The 24800-nt window shown below is 39.0% G+C and overlaps 1 protein-coding gene across 1 annotated transcript; it reads right to left on the bottom strand.

The window, feature by feature from the left end:
* tekt4 (tektin 4) lies at positions 1 to 24781 on the bottom strand. Its single transcript, XM_066661448.1, has 7 exons — positions 24382 to 24781; positions 22864 to 23056; positions 18466 to 18536; positions 14727 to 14870; positions 12761 to 12983; positions 10644 to 10798; positions 1 to 701 (listed from the first exon to the last, which is right to left on the bottom strand). The coding sequence occupies exons 1-7, from the start codon at positions 24663 to 24665 to the stop codon at positions 488 to 490; spliced, it is 1284 nt and encodes a 427-aa protein (XP_066517545.1). The 5' UTR covers positions 24666 to 24781; the 3' UTR covers positions 1 to 487.
* Between the last annotated feature and the right edge of the window lie 19 nt (positions 24782 to 24800).

The following is a 24800-nucleotide window of genomic DNA, read 5'->3' as shown; positions in this document are numbered from 1 at the left end:
TTTTTTATTTTAAATAAGACTTTTATTTCACAAATGTCATTTTAAGGGCACCTCAGTTATTCCTGAAATGTATACAGTAAATAAAGACTGATTCTGAAACGTTCACAGATGACGCAAAATGTGTTTGGGTGCTGTTGAGGTTCACAGTTTGGGTCAGAACTCTGAAGGCACACATTCTTTGTGACCGGCAGATCGCTGCCCAGCAACACAATGCATGTGGTTTACGTGTTGTCTTCGTTGAAAATAAACTGGGGAATACACACAGCAGGTACATGCTAATATACACAGAGGAGTGAAACGTAGGCTTTGTTTTGATCCTTTTGGGACCCCATAAGGTTGAAGGGAAGGGCGTTGCAGATTTACTGTTTATGTTTGGCTTTAAGAGGTTAGTGCGACATCTGCTGGAAAAATCTCGGGTAGTGCACCTTTAAGGATGAGTATCGGGCCAATTTGTGCATTCTATAAGACACTAGTAAATGTGTGTTTGTCAGTATCCAGACAAGGTGAGTGCAGTAGGGTAGTTCATGCGATGATTCATGCACTTTTCACGGTCGATGAACAATGAGTGTGTTTTGCAGTTGATGTCTTTCTCCAGAATCATCCTGCTTTCCTCCAGCTGAGCCAAGGAGCAGCGAGCTTCAGAGAGCTGCTGCCGCAGAAGACTAACACTGCTTGAGATCTCCTCCAGCTCATTCAGCAAACTAATACACATACAAAGAGAGCAAGTTTTTAATGTGATTCCTTTTAGTATTTAAAAAATATTTATTAAAATAAGTGGAGACATTCCAATAAAAATGTATTTACTAAAATTTCAGTTAATACATTAGTGTTGTTCATTCTGAACCTCAGGTGTCAAATCCAATGAGAAATAGAATTGTCTGTCACATGCAACTGGAAATGAGTCTACAATTGTTTGGGAATTCAGTACCATCCCAAAAGAGAAAGGTATTCAAGTGCTATTGGTGAGCAAGTTGTAAAGAGAGCAATGTAGTGAGCCTTTAGCGGGACCACAGTGGCAGTGAATTTTAAACCCTGGTTTATAACAGAAGAGTGAAAATGTGCAATGAATGTCTGAAACAAATAAAACACATTAATCACATCAAACTTCATTAGACATTTGAAAGCACACCCAGATAGGTCTGTTTAATTTACATTCAGTGCTTAGCCTTCATTCCAGTGATATACATTACAGTGCTTTTCCATCTCTCTACCCGCATTGTACTCTGGCTTGACATACAGCTGTATCTTAATGAATCTGAATATCATGAAAAAGTGAATTTATTTCAGTAATTCAATTCAAAACGTGAAACAGACCGAGTGATCTATTTTAAGCATTTATTTATTTAAAGGTAGATTATTATGGCTTACAGCCAATGAAAAACCGAAAGTCATTATATTAGAAAATTTTAATAGTAAGACCAATTAAATTAATTGATTAATACAGAAATGTATTTGCACTCAATACTTGGTCAATGCAACGTGGCAGGGAGGCGATCAGCCTGTGGCACTGCTGAGGTGTTATGGAAGCCCAGGTTGCTTTGATAGCGGCCTTCAGCTCGTCGGCATCATTGGGTCTGGTGTCTCTCACCTTCCTTTTGACAATATACCATAGGTTCTCTATGCAGTTTAGGTCAGGTGAGTTTGCTGGCCAATCAAGCACAGTAATACTGTGGTTATTAAACGAGGTATTGGCACTGTTGGCAGTTTGGACAGGTGCCAATTCCTGCTAGAAAATTAAATCCACATCTCCATAAAGCTTGTCAGCAGAAGGAAGCAGGAAGTTCTCTACAATTTCCTGCACTTTGGACTTGATATAATACAGTGGACTAACACCAGCAGATGACATGGCTCCCCAAACCATCACTGATTGTGGAAACTTTATACTAGGCTCAAGCAGCTTGGATTGTGTGTTCGCAGCAGTCCACTCCTTGTGAATTTTTGAGTGGCCTTTTCTTGACAATCCTTTCAAGGCTGCAGTTACCCTGTTGCTTGTGCACTTTGTTCTACCACACTTTTTCCTTCCATACAACTTTCCATTAATATGTTTGGATACAGCAGGAGGGTGTCAATGACTGGATTCTGGACATGTCAAGTTAGCAGTCTTCCCCATGTTTGTGTAGCCTACTGAAACTGACAAAGGGACCATTTTAAAGGTGTAGGAAACATTTGCAGGTGTTTTGTGTTGATTATTCTAATTTTCTGAGACTTTTGAGTTTCCATTGGCTGTAAGCCACAATCATCAGCATTAAAATAAATAAATGCTTGAAATAGATCACTATCTTTGTAATGAATCTATATATTAGTTTCAATTTTGAATTGAATTACTTGAAATAAATTAACTTTATGATGATATTCTAATTTACTATGATGCACCTGTAGTTACTATACACATGACAAAGTTAATCTTTTGTGTTTTACTTTTAATCTGAATATAAAAGTAGTTATTTTTATGCTACACTTACAATATATTCATTCATTATCTGTAACCATCCATCCATCCATTATCTGTAACCACTTATCCAATTCAGGGTCACGGTGGGTCCAGAGCCTACCTGGAATCATTGGGCGCAAGGCGGGAATACACCCTGGAGGGGGCGCCAGTCCTTCACAGGGCAACACACACATTCACTCACCCCTACAGACACTATTGAGTCACCAATCCACCTACCAACATGCGTTTTTGGACTGTGGGAGGAAACCGGAGCACCCAGCGGAAACCCACGTGGACATGGGGAGAACACCCGGAGCAGGAATCGAACCCACAACCTCCAGGTTCTTGGAGCTGTGTGACGCTACCTGCTGCGCCACCGTGTCGCCACTTACAATATAGGCTTTCTCTATGTTATATTGACTCTGACCATAGTCTAAAGACTCGTGACTTGACTTAGACTTTTCTGTATTTTGTGACTTGTGAATATCTCTGCAGCCCAATGAACTGAATCTTCTGAACTGGGAGAAGAATGCTTTTTCCCCAATTTATGGACGGTCCCAAGGCTTGGGCTTAGTCTAAAGGTCCCTGGGAGTCCTGGGAGTACCTGCCTCTTTGAGTGAGCACACATAAGCCAATCGTATAAGGAAGGATGTTCAGTCCTTGTTCCATGTGGGGTGCTAGGGCTGCCTGCATGCATTTTGAGAACGTTCCGGGGTTAGGGATAGTCCAAATGGAAGAACTTGGATTGATACACTTTGCCCTGGAAGACACAGCAGGAGAAACACGTGTTCCTGTGTAATTGGAATGTGGAAATATGCATCCTTTAGGTCTGCCAGTTTGAACCACTCTCTCTATGAGATACTGCAGAGAACAACAGTAGTGTGAAGCATCCGACAGGGAAGATCTTCAGATAAGACTTCAATGGACGGTGGTCCAAAATCAGTCGAAAGCCCCCGTCTTTTTTCAAACCAAGGTAATAAGTTACGAAGAACCTGAGGTTCTGCCAGCTCTTTTGCTTTTCTTATTATGAGGGAAGGAACTTCTTGGAACGTATCTTGTCCAAGTGTCTGCATTAGTGCTGGGGCAGCATCGGTTTAGAGGGAGAGCTTCATCAGGGGACACTACTTTTAAGGTAGTGCAAGTGTCTAATGGCAGCAAGCAATCAAGCCCAAGTGATGCAGTATCCGATGTTGATGCAAGAGCTCTGCAGCACTTGCCTGTGAGCATTAGCTGCTTGCTTAAGAGCCAGTTATGAATTCAGCAGCAAAATATTTGCCAGTGGGAAGAGAAATATTTATCAGTAGAAGATGCTCGCATGAAACATTTACACTCTTTGAGAGCTGACGTTCTTGGTCCATCAAGCTTAAGTTTAGATAGAGCCCGCTTTAATGTGCTATGAATTTGTGTGGAAGGGACTGTGCAGAAGATGGTGCACAAGCTTCTGTATTTCGAGAATGAGAGGCAGAGAGAGACTGTGGGTAAGCTGAGGTGGCAAGTGGAGTCCCCAGGTTGCCACTGTTGACAGCACATGATCAGCAACCCAGCCATGCTTCTGAAGTCCTCAATCCACTCATTCAGTATGACTGCTGAATTTGCTACTAAGTTCCACAAACTATGACTTTTATTGTGCTAAATCATCAGAATGATCACAGAGTAAGAGCTCCCAATAGGGTAAATGTAGTGCTCTACGAGGTCAGCACACACCTGCGATTCAGATTTCACATTACATCCTAGGTCTGGAAAATCCCATGTGATATAAACGGTGGGAGTGCGTTAGCTCTACTTCTTATGCTATGCTAACTCAGTGACACTTCTCTCTAATTCCTTCATGCACCAAGCATACTCTAGCTGGGAGCAGGGAGGGGAAGCAGAATAATAAGTCTCAGGAGAGAAAAAAGGAAAAAAATAAACACAGCATGTAGAGGACGAGCTTGCAGTGAGTCACAGGTTGATATAGCCAGGGTGACATCACAGGCGAGGCTCACATGTGACTATTTTGGTATTCACATCCCAATCTGAAATGTGCATGCGAATGAGGAATATCCACTAAGTAAGTACAGCCCTGGCAGTCAGGAGATACAAAACGCAATGTCTTCAAGAGACAAAAATCAAGGATATTCAGGTGTTAAATTCCGCTTTCTCTATGTTATATTGACTCTGACCATAGTCTAAAGACTCGTGACTTGACTTAGACTTTTCTGTATTTTGTGACTTGTGAATATCTCTGCATCCCAATGAACTGAATCTTCTGAACTGGGAGAAGAATGCTTTTTCCCCAATTTATGGACGGTCCCAAGGCTTGGGCTTAGTCTAAAGGTCCCTGGGTGTCTTTGAGTACCTGCCTCTTTGAGTGAGCACACATAAGCCAATCGTATAAGGAAGGATATTCAGTCCTTGTTCCATGTGGGGTGCTAGGGCTGCCTGCATGCATTTTGAGAACTTTCCGGGGTTAGGGATAGTCCGAATGGAAGAACTTGGATTGATACACTTTGCCCTGGAAGACACAGCGGGAGAAACACATGTTCCTGTGTAATTGGAATGTGGAAATATGCATCCTTTAGGTCTGCCAGTTTGAACCACTCTCTCTATGAGATACTGCAGAGAACAACAGTAGTGTGAAGCATCCGACAGGGAAGATCTTCAGATAAGACTTCAATGGATGGTGGTCCAAAATCAGTCGAAAGCCCCCGTCTTTTTTCAAACCAAGGTAATAAGTTACGAGTCACAGGTTGATATAGCCAGGGTGACATCACAGGCGAGGCTCACATTATTTATTATATATATATTAACTATTTTGGTATTCACATCCCAATCTGAAATGTGCATGCGAATGAGGAATATCCACTAAGTAAGTACAGCCCTGGCAGTCAGGAGATACAAAACGCAATGTCTTCAAGAGACAAAAATCAAGGATATTCAGGTGTTAAATTCCACTTGTTTGTAAAACAAACAGTCATGCGTCTGTAAATATGTTAGCCAAAGAATGCACAAAGCCTAAATTATAGGTTTGGAAATTACAAACTGGATAACCAGTGTAGTCACTTTTTTTATATTTGGAGTCTGTAATTTCCATATAGTCAAAACATACAACCCCCCTTTCCAGAAAAGTTGGGGCACTGCAAATTAAATAAAAAAACAGAATGCAATGATATGCAAATCATTTAAACACTGTATTGAATTTAATATAGCACAAAGACAATATTTTAAATGTTGTGAGAAATCTTACAGGTTCTTTGAACATATATGCCCATTTTGAATTTGAAGCCAGCAACACATGACAAAACATGTGGAATGGGACACCAAAAGACTCGTAAAACCCTGTAATGCAACAATAAAATAAATTTAATATAATATATTTAATAAAAGTTAAAAAAGACATCCACAATTGTAGTCAAATACACTTATAAAATTCAGAAGATGTTTCCTCACCATTTGTTTCTGTCGGGTCTCTTTGCATGCTCAAATTCTGTCTAATGTGTTTGTTAAGCCCAAGTGTCAGTAAATGGCCAAAAAAAGGGTCTTTTTTGGGTATGCTAGGCAGTGAAATGGCATCTGGAGTTTTTTAGACAACAGAGAGAAGTCCAGATGTTGAAAAACACGAACTGATATGAGGGTATTACTCTTGAGCAAGGCACCAAATCCACTCCAAACTCCTCCCCGGGCGCCATGGATGACTGCTCGCCATACTGGGTGTGTGTGTGTGTGTGTGTTCACTGCCACAGACAGGTTACATTTGGAAGACACAACAAATAACTGCACATTTATTTAACTATTCCTGCTCCATAGGTGGGTAATATTGATTTATTTTTGCTGTTTCGGATTACTTAAGATGGAATTATCTCCAAATTCTGAATTACAAATGTAGTAATTCAAACAGTGAGTAAAATTTACAGACAATTTAAACTTCAGCCATGTACGAACAAGAATCTTTTTTCCCTCAAACGTACTGTTCTACCTTTTAAAGACATTGAGCTTCTGAATGTAAGCAAACCGGAGAGAACTGCAGCTCCCCACAATTGTAGACGTTGCCTTCAGGGGGCAACAGTTGAGTGACATGGCTGGGTTTAAAAAGAGCATATCAGACAGTCTTTCAGAAATGATGCATGAATCACTTTTTTCAACTTAAAATCACAAAGAACCTAGGGGAAAAGTCTCCATATTCAAGGACAAGGCCCAAAACCAATATTGGCTGTCGTCTTTGGGTTATAAGGCCGCACTGAATTAAAATAGACACATTTTTGTATTGGAAATCTGCAAGACTCTGTAACACACTTCTGTCTGGGAACACAGTTCATGGCTGCAGCCATAAATTCAAGTTAAACCTCATAAATGCAAATAAGATACCATATATGAAGAGGAGCAAGAAATGCTGCCAGCTTTTCCATGTCTGAGCTAATTTAAAATGGACTGAGGTGGAAAAAGTTTTCTCTGGTCTGGTGAATCAAAATTTGATATTCTTTTCTGAAATCCTGGATGCTGTGTTTTCCAGGCTAAAGAGGAGAGAGACCATCTGGCTTTGTTATAAGCTCATAGTTCAAAAGCCAGCATCCATTATGTTATGGGGATGTATTTCTGCACATGGTATGGGTGACTGTGAAGGCACGATTACTGCTCAACAATATATACACATGACTTGGAGAATCATTCTCCCGTCCACTCAGCTTCTTTTTCTGGAAAGGCCTTTTCAGTAAAACAAGGCCAAGTCACATTCTGCATTGATTACAACAGTATGGCTCCTTAGTTAAAAAAAAAAAAAAGAAAGAAAGAGAAATTCCAGGTACTAAATTGGTCCAAATCTGTCACTCACTGAAAACAATTGCTAGACTACGAAGCGAAAAACACTGTAACAGAAACTATGGAGCTAAATCAATGTATTAGCTCCATATTTGAATATTTGTATTTGAATCTGAATTCTGAATATTTGAAATATACTCATCTGAAATATTGAAAATATATTGAAAATATACAAATATTTTGTATATTTTAATTATATATATATATATATATATATATATATATATATATATATATATGCAATTATGCAATATTTGAATTATAATTGTATGGCATTTGCTAAACTTGAAATTTTGAGGTGGAGAAATTATGGAAGCAAATCTGTCTCATCAGACTTTGAAATATTACCACCTTTTTTTTGCACTGAATTTATGCATCTGAATTTTGTTGCTTTTGAATTTACGTCTTCAGATTTCCACCTTTGAATATTTTAATTCGCAATTATGCATCTGAATATAATTGCTCTTGAATTGAACTCATGAATTTTCAAGAACACGTTTTACCTGTTGTTATTCAAGGTTAATAAATTCAGATAAAAAAATTCAAGCTTAAAAAATTCAAACAATATATTATGAAGTTGCTCAAATTCAAAAGACGAAATTCAGATGAAAAAAAAACGAGTGGAAAAAATTCAGAGTACACATCCGGGATACAAAGAATAAGGACTCGATATATTTGGATTTTCTTTTTCACCTTAAATGGTGCACTAGTTGCATTAGTTGCATTCTGTCGCCGCTAGATGATTACAACTTCCATACCGTGGAAAAACTACATGTTTAGCGCTCCTTCCCTGGATATTATCTCTTTATTTTCAAAGAAAAAAAAAACACACAAACTCTGATGTTGTGTCTTTATAATCTGGATATGTGCCCTATTTTTGATATAGTTAAAGTTAACCAGAGGCACTGTGTAGGTAAGAATTGGTAAGTTCATTCAGTATTTGTCTAGTTATGTCTAGGTATATATTGTTATCCGATTTGTTTTTTTTTTCAAATTATTCCGCGTTTCCTTGTCCGCTTAACTAGTCCCGCAGTTTTCGAGCTATCGACTCTGTTCCACCTGGAAATCGTGCGTCCTATAGCGACAATGTGGGCTTGTATACAGCTTTCCGATACCCGCACTCGTTCGTCCGCTACACTCGTTTTTCGCTCCGTTTTTCCCCAGTCATTTCTATGGAATTAATTTTCAAAGCGCTCTAACTCGGTCGTTTTTCAAACTACAGACATGGGATTTCAGACGGTCGGACCCGGGCATACCGGGTCCCATCACGTCCATTTTCGGACCTCTTGCACTCATCCTTCTCTTTCTATCCCTCTTTCAAAATCCCCCCATTCATTTGAATGGAGGACGTGTACAGTGCGTGACATCACCACACTCTAGGATTTTTGGCCAAAAGCCTTTTTTCACTTTTCAGCCGAACAATTCACCATAACTTCCTCATACTTTCACCTAGAAACTTCATTTAAATTGTAAATGGTCCTTTCTAGCACCTGTAAATGTGAACTTATGAATTTTCGTTCGGCACTAGGGACGGTTTCGGCTCCCATAGAGTTCAATGTATTTTTAGAGCGGCTCAGAGTGCAGTTTCTAAATTTTTCTCCTGTATTTAATTCGTCATAGTTTTTATAACATATCGATCCCCAGACTCTCCTTGTCGCAACGGTATATATGGTTAAGTGATGTGGGGAAATCTTTCCGAGCTATAAGCTTTTGTTCAGAGGGTGGGTACGCTCCCATAGGAACCCATTGAAATTATTTTTTTTTCTTTTTCAATTTTCTGCCGAACATTTCACCATAACTTCCTTATACTTTCACCTACAGACTTCATTTAAATTTTAATACAATGTATTTTAAGAGCGGCTCGGCACGCAGATTTTCAAAACTTTGCCTGTTTTTAACTCGTCATTACATCATCAATTCCATCTCGAGCGCCAGACTCTCCTTTTCGCTACGGTATGATTCGTTCATTTTTGGACCTGGAAAAGTTTTTGAGATATTTGAGGTTTTTTGGAGGGTCCCCCGGGTCGAAATTCATTGAATAGTGAGTCTGTCAGTTGTATTCTGTGAGTGTGCGTCTGACAGAGAGGGTGGGGGGGGGGGGGAGCCCGTGGCAGAGGCGGAGACTGAGGGGGCGAAGTGTGAGGGCCACAGAAATACACAGGCAGTCTCTAACACTTTAAAGGTCATTTTTAAGGGGGACGTCTTAATTATCCAGGGTTTCTTAAGGTGGAATTTTTTTTAGAATACCTCATTTACAATATACTGGCTGTCTTTTCAACATTTTAAGCTTTATTTCAAGTGGTCATTTTTAAAGGTGGACGTCTTAATACAATTGTGGGTTTGTTAAGGTGGAATTTTTCTTAAGGTGGTATTTAAAATGTATTGGCCATCTTTTTTTGCTTTTAAGACTCTTTTGGCCTGCGATGTGGACATCTGAATACAATTCTGGGTTTCTTAAGGTGGAATTGTTTTTAAAGGTGGAATTCAAAATGTATCATTTTCCTTTCACGACATACGGAGCTCCATAGAGTCCAATGTAAACTGCTGTGGGAGAGTGCTCTTTTAACATCCCAGTACCCACAGCTTAGCAGTCAACTCCTTCACCATAGCGTGGCCTAGTGACCCACGCGGATTTTCCGTACCGCCGATCTCGCTTTAAGCGGGAAAGACTCGGATTGGGGGACGGGGGTTTCAGCGGCGCAACATCTCGTGTTTCCTCCTGGAAATGCAGACCTCTAGTTGAAAACTGCGATCCATCTCTCAGTGGAAGTTTACTTTTCCTGAGAAGCTCTCTGGTTGACCTCTGGCCTGGCCTTTGAATATATGGGTCTGAATTTTTAAAATCTGAAAATGCACGTTTTTGTAAGGCATCATATTTAAAGTGGGCATATATGTTTTAAAAACAATATATTTTCTAAGATTCGATATTTAATAAATGCTGTCTCTGGTAAATATATTAAATACAGAGTTTAAAGGATTCACATATTATTGCATTTGGTTTGTATTTACATTTTGCATTGCTTATTGATTTGTTTGTTTAGAAACGGGACTTGTATGTTGTAATGTTAATGTAGTAATACTTTGAATCTGTGGTCCTAGCTGCCGAAGGCCAGACGGAGGTGGCTCGCTACTACTGCACCACAGGACAGGCTCCACATCTCTGGCAAATAAACTAGCATTCAACCCAGGAGGTGGAGTTCAGAGCCAAGCCTCAAGCTGAAACAATGGAAGTGTGGCTGAGGTCATGTAACTCAAGTAAACTGAGCAGCTGGCCTTCAGGCTGCAATACTAAGGATGGCATCAAGGTTCAAACTGGAAAAAAGTTCATTTTTGCAGTAAAATAATAATTTTTGCAGTGCTATCAGTATGTTATTAACATGTTAATTTTGATACCATTGATGTATGTTCATGTGTGTACCTGATCTGTGGCTGGTCTTTGCAGAGCTCCATGTTAGGTCTCTGTGTTCTGTAGTGCAATCTGGACTGAGCCACACGTAGGGGACCTTCTTTGTCATACACAGCCTGCTGCAGAGAGCTGATGTTATGCTCTTGGGATCCAATCTGCTCGAGTACCTGTCACACACAAATAATTAGATTATGTCCTTTACTCACATACAACATTATGTGTAATTAAGATGTAAATGTGGCCAGAGACTGTGTGGGCAGGGACTCACAGGGAACTCCCAGCAGGCACTGCAGCTCCCAGTTCTTGTTTGCTGACTATTTACTGGTTCTTTTAGAGGCTATTTGTTATGTTGGGGGTTATGTTCTTGGTGTGTGTCTGGGTGGGCTTAGTGAATGGCGATTGATGTGGGTAAATCAGTATCCATAATCAGGGAGTATAAGAATAGGGTACTGGCCTTTAAAAATCACTCGATCTTAGGGTATAGGGAATGTCCCTGTTTTACCAAAATCTGGCAGCTGCTGCATATACTTATGAAAAAAGCATCTTACATTGTGGGACATAAAGTAGGATTGTACTCTACTCACACATTACATGTATTATTTAATTGAACATTTTATATTCAACAATGCAATCAAAAAACCTTATTCTGTCCACTCCCAAACTCACCATACGTAAAGTCATGAGAGTAAGACTGTGGAAAGAATGGTCATGCCAGATGATGGGCTCCTCCATAATTGCAATGTTATTAAACAAAAAATTCTGAAGCCTAGGCAGGATTTGCAGACTGAGTCTCTAAATGATAATAAATTCATTTGGTTTGGGGATAGGTCAAATTTTAAAGGCTCTAAGGGGATCCTTATGTGCAATGAGGTCATGCAATACTGCCCACACAGTGACTCAGTTCGAAGTTTGATGAAAACCAAATTACTCCAAACATGTTCTGCTTAGCTGGCAGAAATCAAACAGCACAATTTACATTGATTCAGCATGTTGAATTATATTCAGCACACAAGCCATTTTTGTACTACCAAAAGAACTCTGTTTTATGAACCAATTCTGTTCAGTATTCTTAGAAACTTGGTGCTATTCAGGGGACTAGCCCACGTTTCCACCACTTATGATGAGAACCAAGTAAATGTCAACAGTGAGGGTGTTGCAAGCAATACTGTGGCTTAACTCAGCACCAGAGCCATAGATCAATGAATAGAGTGTAATGTACACAGATTTATCTGCTTCACTGGTCTTTTACCCAGCAAGCCATAGAGGACAATATAACATGCTGCAAATGATCCTGTCCTCCACTACGCCATAATGCTTTATCTGATGCTCGTTCTTTAGCTCGACATTCCCATGAACACTGTCACAGTTCGCACTGAAGAACCTACTATTCTTTGGCTCCTTGGAACAAACATATCTGGTTCGGGAACCAATTTATGCTGGTGGAAACAATGATTTTTTTTCCCTGTTTGTTTTTGGGCTAAAAGAGTTAGAGATGTCTCAAACATTGTTCAAGTGATGGCACAAACATGGTAAATGCACAGTGTAAAGCCATTAGTGCAAAGCTCAAAACAGGAGCCCAACCTTCTTAAGAGAGTGGCAACCTGTGACTCTGATGGGAAACAATCTTACACACATGCAGAGTTATATTTGAGGTGAGATGTACATGCAGAACGCCTTGCAACTGGCAGAAGTAACTCACAATGCTTACAACTTCCCATGGGCTGAGCTTTCAAGGAATATGCACTGCTATAAAAACTGTGAGAGTTTTTTGACCTAAAAATCATACAGTATCAGAAAAAGCATTTCTTAATTCCATGTGTCAAAGCATTTTCTTAATAAATCTTTCTGTTTATTTCTAGGTTTAAATAAATAATCAACATTTTTTTCAATGTGGCTTTTGGAACAATACTATACTCCTGCACTGATAATTCACATTTCCCTAACACATACAGTAATTCTTTATTTTTAAATGTAGATTTGCATTATGTATTCTGCAAATTCAATGATTAATATAGTAAAATGTCTCTCTTGAAAAAGTTACAATTAGAGTCTTTTTGTTAGGTATCGTCTGGGTTATGACGCAGTCTCAGTAGAGTTATGTAATTTTAAATAACAATATGTGTGAGTACCTGTGATAGCTGCAGCTCCAGCTGTCTCTTGGCTTTGCTAAGGTCCTCACAGCGCTGGCTAAAGCATTGATTCACCACAGCACTCTGAGCCAACAGGTTCTCTGCTGCCTCCTGCAGCATTCTCTCGCAAAATACATGCAGAGACTCACTAGACTCACACTGATATTTTGCCTTAGCCAGGTTATTCTCAGTAAACTTAAGCCATGCGTCCTCATCACACAGTCTGCAGAGTAAGAAAGAGAGTTAGAGAGGGAGAATGTGACATGTAGGCCTTTTTTTGTTATTGTATTATCTTAACTGAGTTATCTATGCTTCATCTAGAAATGTACATTTTTTTCATATTCACTAACATTCTGGGCTGAATTTCTGTGTTTCTCTCTTGTAGATGTGCCCATGTTTTTGATTTTGCTTGTAACCTTACAATATAATAATTTCTGAAGTTTCTTGTGGTTTACCCTGTATACATATCCACTTGATTCCATTTTTGTGCCATGCATTTTTGTTTATTCCTATGGTGTTCTGACTTGTCTTGTGTTTTTGCCTCTTTTGTTTAAATATGTTTTCTAAGACAGTTTTCTGAGTTGTGTTCTTAATTAAGGTTTGAATTTTGTTTGATAATTTTGTTCTGTGTGTTTCATTATGGACTCTGCTTATAAATAAAGCCTGCATTAGCAACCCACTTCCATGTTTGCATTTTTGCCCAATGCATGGACATACAACAACACAGTAAGTTGTTTTAGTTGGCTCCAGCATGTCACCACAGATATTTTTAATTTGTATATATCTATATACAAAATAGCACCCACATCATTCCAGCTTACAATGCCGTCAGCAGTGGCTGATTATTATGCAGTGGGTGGGAAGCAACCTGGCTTTTTGGCTTCACTCCATTCGTCACAGAGACAGCAGACAGGCCTGTAATATCATGCAAGCAGACCTGCATGGATGATGTCACTGTGTATGGTAGACACCACATTGGGTACCTTATTACCTAAACATACTATTGAAAAAAAAATCATATTCCAGTGAGTTTGTTGTTTCTTTCAACATTTTAGGTCCTCATTTAGATGTTACACTTAAAGAAACATATGGATCCTTGACCTGTTTATCCACATCATATTGTTAAACAGAGCTCTGTTAATCTGAGTCAGTCAATAGAAAGGAACTTGGGCTGCACCTCAAATATTCCATGCACAGTGCACATCACAAATAATAAATGAAAAATGCCCTACCTGGAAAGTAATTAGACACTAATTCAACAGTAAACCTCAAAATATATTGCTGACTAATAAGTATCTTTTACTCGCTATGTAAGAAACCATTATTTACTGACCAGCACCCTGCCCTACATAGGGTGTAGGGAGACATTTGGGTTTGTGAAGCTGCAGCATGGAAACATCACTCATATTTTTAGATGGGGAGAACTACTTTATTAAACTTAAAACAAAATCAGATGAATAAATTAGGTGGTCAATATAAAACAGTATCCTCCAAAAATCTGTTGTTTACAGGATCAGATTATTTACTCTGTAAACAGCTTGTAAGCTTGTATATGATCTGTGTGTGAATAACTCATTTTATACTCATAAACTGATAATTTGATCACAACAGCAGAGACAAGTGTTAGAGTCTATTCTGCTAACAGTTTCCCTTTAGATCCTATGAAGAAATGCTAGTGTGGCTAACAGAAGATAACAGGTTTTTCTTCTCCTGATTATGCAACACACAAGCGGGATCTTTACTACCACTGTGCTTCTGGGTGTTGTGAGACTTTCTATAGCACAATGAATGAGATGAGCTGTGTATAAGATAAATGTATCCATCTTTCCCATGTTTACATTAGTACTGCACTCTGAAACCAGACCATCAGCACCCACAAAAAAATACAACAACAAAAAAAAAAATAAAAACACATGCAGCTGCTTCTCCAGTGCTTTGATATTGTTTTTGTGTAATTTTGACTTACTGATTGTGCAATTTAGCTGAGCTGGGGTGGTGTTGTGTGTCTGTGCTCCTGTTGTTATAATGACTGCAGAGTTCATCCAGACTGTAGGTCTCATTTTTATCTGACCAGTCAAGTTCCAGAGTTTGTTTAGTCTCCCGGTTAAACCTACCAGCAAAGAGAGAGGAAGCACTTAATTTCACAACAAAACAACATCTGTTAAATGAAGTCTCGTGCACACCTTGTCTGAATTTGTGTACAACTTAATTTCCAGAAAAGCTGGGATGCTGTGCAAAATGTAAATAAAAATAGAATACATTAACATACAAATCACATAAGACGTATATTTAATTAATTCATTATAGTACAAAAATAAAATTCCAATGTTGTAAATGAGGCTTTGTTTTTTAAACATATTTGCCCATTTTGAATTTGATGCCATTAACATACTACAAAATTTCAAAGCTTTATAAACATAAGAAGCAATAATTTAATCTAACATTATGCATTATAAGAAAATAAGCCATTGAAATTTGTTATAACTGTGATATTTGATTTATATGATATGTGATTACATTTTGATTAAATATTAATAAATGCATAAATATTGATATTTTATTATTTACTGCATTTCAAGAAGGTCAGTTTTGGCAAACTAGTGAGGCTCTTAAAATACTAGACACAGATCTCCTGAAAGACATACCTTAGTTTTAGACCAGTTAGTCTAAAAAGCACATGCAAAAAGAAAATTAAAATGTATGAAGGACATTAATATAGGCCAAATTACAGTATAAACACTTTCCATATATTACAAAACCTATTGGGACATTTTGTAAAATACCTAAATCTGTGATGTGTTAAGTCTCTTGACACGTTTTTTAACTATAAAGGTCAAATAAACTTGCTATTTTATATTAGGTTATATTAGGTTTATCATTATAAACTTGCCTGCAACACACTCCAATAAAGCTAGAATATGATATGAATTTGAAAACATTTAATAATAATAACCAAGTTACAGGTTTGCTTATATGTGCATGCATGTTTGTGTGTCTGTGTGGATATGATTGTGTGGGTGTGTTTATGTATGTGTACAAAGTGCAGATGCAGAACTTAAAATATGAAGTTGCAAGCATCTGGGTGTAACAAAAGTTCTTGTTTGGCACATGTGAGAATGTCCTTGTTTAAAGGGAGGGGATGGATGGGGCAAGAAGCTGAGGGTGACTGTTAGCCTGAGACTTCACAGCTCTCAGTGACTGAGGTGCAGTGGTTTGGCCATGATTTTCCTTGTCCTCTTCTTCATCCTAGATAAATAAAGATCTTCGAGGGAAGAGAGCCAACAACCAATGATTTTCTCCACAAAATGCACAATTCACCGCAGGTTATGCTTGGTGTGTGAAGATGCAGAGCCAAACCAGACAGAGATGGAGGATGTGATGATGGGCTTTATGATTGCAATGGTTTGAGGCAGCCAGAATTTCTTAATTTGCCACAGAAAGTACAAGCGCTGCTGGACCTGTTTCATAACTACAGTGCTGTCTGTCACATCTGGTATCCTGCTGAACTTTAATATTGACACTCACTCACATATCTACCACTTAAAATGTTTTTAATTTTACTGTATTTATATTATTTATTGTATGCTAGTACAGACCACACCCGCAAAGGCTGAAATGGGGAGGTGAACACAGAGGTTTTTGGGGAGGAGTTCAAGGTAGCTCATGAATGCCTATGAAGCAGGATAGATGAATACAAGAATGGGGTGGAGGTGGGAGCAAGTCTGTCTGACATGGAAATGAAGTTTGCAGCGTATATATAGGGCTTAGGGGATGAGTTTTGGAGTGGTCCTACTCCCAAAATTATGTTATTACATAACTTCAATTATTCTATTCTATCTAATTCATACAAGCACCATGCTCATTTTAAAATAGTACTTTAAATAATAATAATTTTAGGTCCCTAAGACATTTGGGTCGGCATGGTGGCGCAACAGGTATTGTGGCTGTCACACAGCTCCAGGGTCTGGGTGTTTTGGGTTGGATCCCCACTCCAGGTGACTGTCTATGAGGAGTTTGGTGTGTTTTGCCAATGGCGGTGTGGGTTTCCTCCGGGTGTTCTGGTTTCCTCCAACAGTCCAAAAACACACAAGTCGGTAGGTGGACTGGCGACTCAGGTGTCCATAGGTGTGAGTGTGTGTCGCCCTGTGAAGGACTGCTGCCACCTCCAGGATGTGTTCCCACCCTGCGCCCAGTGATTCCAGGTAAGCTCTGGACCCACCACAACCCTGAACTGGATAAACAGTTACATACAATGAATCAATTAATAAAACATTTGAATCACTGATGAAGGACTAGTGGATGATCAGCACAAACTGTGCAGCACCCGATGAGCTAATATCTCTGACTTTACATGTACAAGGTGGATCAACGAGTTACGTGTCTAAGAGAATGAACAATGAATGGACAGTGTTTAAAAACCGCAGCACTGCTGTGTCTGATCCACACATACCAGCATAACACACTGCATAGAGTCACTGCAGCAGTGAGAATGATCTGTGGTTTTTGGTTTTTGAGGGTATTGACCATAGAAGAGAAGGGTAAAATGGGAAAAAGAATGTATGCATAAAAACAGGTGGGCTACAATCTGTAATTTTAGAATTTCAACCTGCTACTCTATGATCCGTGGAGCTGTAATAATGGACTATGGGTGTCTATACAGGGGTGGGTGTTCCTAATCCAGTAACCATTCAGTGTAGTAAATAAAGATATTATACAAAAATTTTGTTTGAAAACAAATATGTAAATATACACTTAGGAGACATTTTTTTGCAAGCGCTCGTAAGCAGTGACCTGTCATTTCAAAATCTTCCCACATTCTTTACAATTCCAATGTTTTACAGTTTTCATATTGGCACAAATACATAGTCTTTAAGCATTTAAGTATATACAGCTAATATATAATGTGTCTGCTGGTTAACCAGAATGAAAATGACATTTGAAAGTGAAATTCGCACTTTATTGCCATTGCACAGCCTTGCAATGAATTTGCCCTCTGAATTTAACACATTTGTTGCAATGAATGAACATGCATACTAGGGATTGAGGGCAGTGAACACAAACATCCAGAGCAGTCTTCAGCCACCCTTGTGCATGGAATATTTGGGCATTAGGTGCCTTGCTCTAGGGCACCTTTCCAGTGGATTGAGGGAGTAGACAAATTTGTTGCTTCTATCCTCCCAAATGGCCATGGCAAGATAAACTAGCTCTTACTACATTACTATAAACATCATACTGACCGTGCTGTTCTTTTCAGCTGAGGTGCTGTCCAAAGTGCCCTGTAGGTACTAGAGCTGAACTCTGACTGACCTAGTGTATTTTCAGAAAGTGTCAACTAATATCAAATATATTTCTAAACATGTCAACCTAATTCTCCCTAAGAACTGCATACCTAAACAATTATCAAAGATACTCTGAAATACATTATATGCCTAAACCATTGCTGACCTTTCGTAGCTCAATATATGGCACACACACACACACACAAACTTCCCTTTCTCTTGTACCCATGATATGAATAATGGGAGGTGATTTTATGGCATCAGATAGAAAACATTCTCTTCCTATACTTTTTGACTGTTTCATGCTGAAATATTTATTTTTAATGTCTTCGTTTAGTCTTAAATTACTGATGTTTACAACAGTAAATTATATTAAAGACAATAATGCCATAAAAATGCATGCAGGTACTGGGAATATATACATACCTAATTTGATTGACAGCTTGATCCAAAGTTTCTTTCAGAAGTACCTGGACATTTCTGATGAGTTCAACTTCCTGCAATGAACAGAGGTCTGTAAATACATGTACTCATATACTATGTAAATAAGAGTGACAAAAAGAAAATCATTTTATTGTTGAAATTCTTCCTTTTTTTGTCTGTTTGCAGGTTGTGCTCTTTATTTCTTTATAGTGTTTTGGCTTTACTGACCCCAATTTAAGCACATAGAATTTTTCCCCATTTTCAAAACACAAGTAGTGGTTTAAAAGTTGTGAGGTGTGTACTAGTGAGAGGGCATATCATTTATGTTCTATGTCATCAGCTGAAGCCAAGCCTTACAGCCTTACAACACAACAGGGTATTATCCTAGCAACAGTAATTGCAACAGAACACCACAGTTTACATATTAGTTTCAAATACATTATAACACCAAAGGTTGGTGTACACAGGTTCACCCCCCCCCCCCCCCCCCCCGTTTGGTCATTCCTGTCAAACATGCTATATGGACAAATGTCAAATATTTAACTCGAAGCAAAGAGATTTACTAGACTTTGCTCCCTTTGCTGAAAGAATGTCATAATCTGAGTGCCAAAGTATATTTTCTTTCTGATTAATTTTCTGATTAATATAATGGATAATGGAAAGATCTACATTTAGAATGCAAATTGTTCCAAAGAATGTAAAGAACAATGTGTGACTTAAGTTCATTCATTCATTTAATTAGAATTTTGTATTCTACACACAGGTTTTAAAGAGCATATTAACCTTACAGGACATCAATCCTATTCTCCCAGCCTGGTTCTTCAGTAGTTCTGGATGCCTTGCTCTGCCACAGATTTCCATGTTTAACCTAGGGCTAAAAAGTGTTATACAGGATGTAGACACACAAACTCTTAACTGTTTTTTAATGTGTGTGAAATGAAGTAAGCAAATTGTGCACTGCAAATGAGATGATGTCATTAAAGCCTTGACCATGTTGTGTATTTGAGAGGAATGAACCAACCAGGGATATGTTGTAGTTACTGCTGCTAGGATGTGTTCCTTTGTGTTGTCAGGATGTGTATCATGAGCTCCGGCTGATGGCATGAAGTGTAAATGATACGCCCTCTTACCTTGGCACACCTCACTCCTAGCATCAAAAAAGGGTATAAAACTAAAAAGCAAATAAGAAAGTGGAACACAAAGAGCAGTGCAAACAGACAAATTTTTGCAGGCAAAAAGGAAGAATGTAATACAAACGCAATAGCGTTGAGAATATAAAATATCACAGTGACAAGGCCTCCATGATTTACAAAAATGATCAGATATGGCAAAATAATACTTGTATTGATTTAGGGGGAAAAAAAAACAAGAAACAAAGGGGTTGCAATGTAACTTCGGCAATCTGTTTCATGTTCCTCCTTTTTTGTTTTGCAATTATTGTACTAATTCGATTTATCTATTTTATTTGTACTCTGTTATGTAAGACTAAATCTATTTGACCATGAAACTGGATAATATGGCTGACCATTTAACAGTTCCAACTCAGTCAGGCAAACAGCTCACAGCAGTCATCTGGAGTTTTTTTTAGACAATGGAGAAACATCTCAACTTTCAAAAGCATGAACTGAGATGAGAATATTGCTCTATTCCTGCTCCATAGGTAGGCCGATATACTATTTGTGGATATGTGGTTTATTTTAGTTATTGTTATCGGTCCGATATTGGAATTTTAGCCGAATTATTACAATCGATAATTTGGTGCCTTTGTGCTTGACGCCTGTAAATACACAACTATATTTTCCATACTGACATTTTTCACAGTTTTTGCAGTGAACAGATTCAGGGATTAAATTGCTCCATGGTGAAAACTAATTTTAAACATATCAGCGATGCTGAGTATACGCACACACCAGTGGCGGATGCTGGTCTTTCAAGAAGGGGAAGCTCAATTTCTGCCTACATCATAAAATGTGTCGGTTTATTTATACGTAAATTCTACCCTCCGTTCCTTTTCAAGAAAATGATCTGTGACCCTGTCGTACCAACAAGGCGTGTTTTCCAGGGACTTGACTACTGTCCTCTCAATGGCCAGCAGAGCTAGGCTGCTTAAACGGCCTTGGCCCATGTGAAGTGTGTCCACCTGTGAGTGCTTTGTGAGGGGCTCAGCAGCACCCGCTGGACAGAAACTGCGATAGAAGTCAGAAAGAGTGATAGAAATCAGTCTCCAAACACAAGCAGCTACAAAAACCCCACCAGAAATAGAAGCTTGATTTGTCGCTAGTCGTTTTTAACAAAGAAAATACCACTAAGTGTCCGGTTCAACACAGAACAGAATGAAAATGTAATGCTCCCACGGATCTTTACACCAAAGGATCGCTGATTCGCTCATTTCGCTGTCAATCAAAAAGGGATTCAGCCTCAGACAGATCATCCAATCATCATGCAGAAGCTGAGCATCCGGGCCAGCCGAGGCCAGCCCACTGCCCCATAGACCCCAAGAGACACTGAGCGTCCGATGGGCGGGACAAAGCCCAGCATTTATCCAATCACACGTCTCGTTTTGCTGCACTTCGATGCTTCGCTATTGAACTCTGTGGACGCTCAGCGTCCGCAATGTTTGAATCACTGTGAATCTGCGGGAATGATTGAGAGGAAAGCCGCGTCTTTACCAGTGATAAGAAGCTGATTCTGAACAAAAGTTGATCGCGTTGTAGTGCATATTTATTCAATGACATGTACACACAACAGAATATCTTGTTTTTTGACATTTTAGGGGAAGCTGAGCTTCCCTTGGAGTCTTAGAGCAATCGCCTCTGGCACACACAGTGTAATAACAGTGTAACAGCACACACACAGCAGATTAAACAACAGAAAAATATTCCAATACAACCACCACAGTGCAGGAGCTCCTCGTATATAAAACACATAAAAACTGATATAGAGTCATTCAGAGTCTGAATTTATTACTGAAACACGATAATAAACGTTTACAAACACTCGCTCAAACTCCCTCTCCCTCACTCGCTCCTGAGGAGCCACATTGAGCCACTCTCTTCCTCCTTGCTCTCCAAAACAAACCTGGTGCTGCACTAATTAGTGCCCCACTAGAAATCATTAATGCGAAACTAGCTGCTGAACAAAAGACTTGTCCTATGACAACGTATGGTAAAAATAATTGGTTTTCCTTTAATCCAGTGTGAATTTGCTTAAATTACAAAAAAATAAAACTACTTGGCTACTCCAAAGTGCTAATTGTCGGTTATCGTTTCAGCCCAAGGAATTCAAAATCAGTGCATCCCTAGTACTTTTGAATTATTTTTGCTGTAGATGAAAACACTGACTGCATGAAAGTAAACATAGACATAAGTGCTACAAAAATAAACAACTCAAGATACAGATGAGTTTCTGTGGTAACTCAACCAGAGAATAAAAACTTAGAGACAGGATAAACTTCAGCCACTTACAAATAACAGTAGTTTTTTTCTATCAAACATGCCATTCCACCTTATAAGACATGGAGCTTCTGAACATAAGCAAACCAGAGAGAATTGCATTGCCCCACAATCATAGATATTGCTTTTAAGTAAACTTCATGTACTAACCCTAACCTCAGGTACAGTTTTAATGTATCAAGTATACTTGTGGGCGGCACGGTGGCGCAGCAGGTAGTGTCGCAGTCACACAGCTCCAGGGGCCTGGAGATTGTGGGTTCGTTTCCCGCTCCGGGTGACTGTCTGTGAGGAGTTGGTGTATTCTCCCCGTGTCTGCGTGGGTTTCCTCCGGGTGCTCCGGTTGCAGGTGGATTGGCGACTCAAAAGTGTCCATAGGTGTGAGTGTGTGAGTGAATGTGCGTGTGTGTCTGTGTTGCCCTGTGAAGGACTAGCGCCCCCTCCAGGGTGTATTCCCACCTTGCGCCCAATGATTCCAGGTAGGCCCACCGCGACCCTGAATTAGATAAGCGGTTACAGATAATGAATGAATGAAAGTATACTTGCAGTTGGTATTCTTTTCTAGTTAAAAACAACCTCAAGTGAAAAAGCAGCCTTAAAATCTTCCCTAACTCTAAAATTGTAAGCCTAAACCAAACCCTACCTCGAAACTTAAAATGAAAATTTAACTGCAGAGTCAAGAAAGTTAGAAAAGCAGTGTTTTGTATGTTTATACTTAATGAAATAATAATAATAATAATAACTGATGTCTTTATACTAGCTCCTATAGATAAATAACTGAGACTGAGTTTAACCAGTGAAACACAGCCAATCAGGACAGAGTACATTCAGAGTTTAAAAGCTCAGCAACAACCGTCTGTTTAACTGTCTATTGAGAAGGTTGGAAAATGGTCATTGCTTTTTTTTTCACAATAGGTTTGATGGGGAAAAGGACCAAAATAAAGCATTTTACTTTCAGTAGTTCTTCTTCCACTTGATCTCTGACCAGATCTTGACCAAGTCGTCTCTCTCTGCAGCTCAGGTTGTCTGAAGCGATGGTGAGAGGCATGTCTGTGGCCAGCAGAGCTTTTTCCAGCCTCCTTTTCAGCCCCAGCAGTAGGTCAGTGTGGGTGGACAGACACTCCACACTGCACTCCAGCTCTGTCCTGCATGTATCAGTTGCCACATTTCAGCTTTGTTCATACAGCACATATATGAAGCTGTTACACTGAACCAGTAAAACAGTACATTAAAAGTTATATGTTATTGTCAGGGTGGCAGCCCACAAATACTTCTACATTATAATGATGAAAGTCAATTTTAGAAATTTTTTTAATATTTAGTAAAGTATACAACAAAATTTGTTTTCAATGTTGACTATAATATGCACACTCAAAATATTGTCACCTGGTAAACATCAGTAAAACAGACTGTAAATGATTAATCTTCGTTGCTTTATTGTTCTGTATAATTTTGGGGCACCTTGATTACATACATTGTGCAGCCTCCCTTTGAAAGATAAAAGTTCTGAATCTTGCTTTTTATGATTGGATAAGACAGGGCAAAAGATCTGAGATCATTCATCCACACAGAATCTCTTTACGACACTCTAGCATGAGTAGACTATCCTCTTAAGGTAAAAAATAAAATGTTTGGGGCTTACATCAGAGGACTAAAATGACCATGGCAACCTTAATTCTTAATTCAGTGGTCACTGAACCATTGTCAAACTGGAAGCAACTGTTGGATGTTTAAAAGTGACTTATACTAATCTCTGGAATGACTGTTGATGTTTGAACAGTAGGGCAAACAAGCCCCTACCTCCATTGCTCTTTCAGAAGGTTAAATTTGTGTTGTTCCTTGGTTTGTTTCCCATTTGCAGAGTCGGGGCTTAGCACAAACCCCAGACTTTTTTCCAGCATGCAAACTGGAGAGCTAGCAAACTGTGAAGAAATATTTGCTGAACTGTGTACAGTGCTTTTATAATAGGAATTTTAACACCATAAAATATAAATATATTTAATATTTTTCTGAGGGATTTCACTCAAAATATTTATTTCATAAGAAAATGTATAGACTTCTAATGAACGTTAAAAATTTTAAATTCATAATCTAACCAAATCAGCAACAGGTTTTGTTGGTTTGTTTTCGCATGCCTGATTTATTTATGTTTAACAAGGTCACCAATATGAGTGGATGCCACTACTTCAAGTAACTTATATAGCACAAGACGTGATCAGTAGGTTTTATTTGCCACAAAGACAGAATATTGATCAAAATCAATGTAGATGTCATAATGTTCACTTAAGTGCATAAATAACATTTACAAACCCTACTAACAGTATTTACAGAAATGATTGAATTTAACAGTTTAAAAAAAAAGTTTGTGTAGTTGATGTGGACATATTTGACAGAATAATTTGGACATTGTAATATATTGTTGAGAATACTATGCAGACACAGGAAAGTAGAGCTAAAACCTGAGCCCTACCTCTGGCTATGAATGTTCTGAAGTCGCGTCCCGAGCAGCCTGGTACCGCGGCCCTGAGCGCTAATCGCAACTGTCTCCACCTCAGACTTAAGTGCGCGGGAGCTGCACTGGATCCGTTTTGCTTCTTGTTGGTCGGAAAGCGCCCGCTGCAGTGTAGCCATTGCGCCGGACAGCCACTCGGTCGGAGAGTATTTAGTAGAGCGATGCCCCGCCGTGTGCACACACGCTAATGGAGCAGCAAACAGCTCTCGGTCAGCCCCAGCATTCGCAGAAACCTCAGACATTCTGGTCAAATCAGAAGTGAAAATCAGCAGAAACGTAAGAACGTATTTTGTAGCCTTGTAGGCTTCCCAGACAATAGCTTCACTCAGCGAAAAAAGCTGCACTGTTTACGATTTTGTTTCCGTTGCCTAGAAACC

The sequence above is a fragment of the Hoplias malabaricus genome, chromosome 2 (assembly GCF_029633855.1).
Source record: "Hoplias malabaricus isolate fHopMal1 chromosome 2, fHopMal1.hap1, whole genome shotgun sequence".
Classification (NCBI taxonomy): Eukaryota; Metazoa; Chordata; class Actinopteri; order Characiformes; family Erythrinidae; genus Hoplias; species Hoplias malabaricus.
Note: the sequence above shows the minus strand (reverse complement) of the source record. Positions and strands in the feature narration are given on the sequence as shown.

Bases quoted from the DNA above. Each gene is read 5' to 3' on its own strand.
- tekt4 (XM_066661448.1), bottom strand. From the start codon at position 24,665: ATGTCTGAGGTTTCTGCGAATGCTGGGGCTGACCGAGAGCTGTTTGCT. The intron at 18,537-22,863 runs GTAAAATGCTTT...TGTTCATTGCAG, and splicing joins TGGAAGAAGAACTACTGAAA to GAAGTTGAACTCATCAGAAA. The intron at 10,799-12,760 runs GTACTCACACAT...TGTGTGTGACAG, and splicing joins TGGAGCTGCAGCTATCACAG to GTACTCGAGCAGATTGGATC.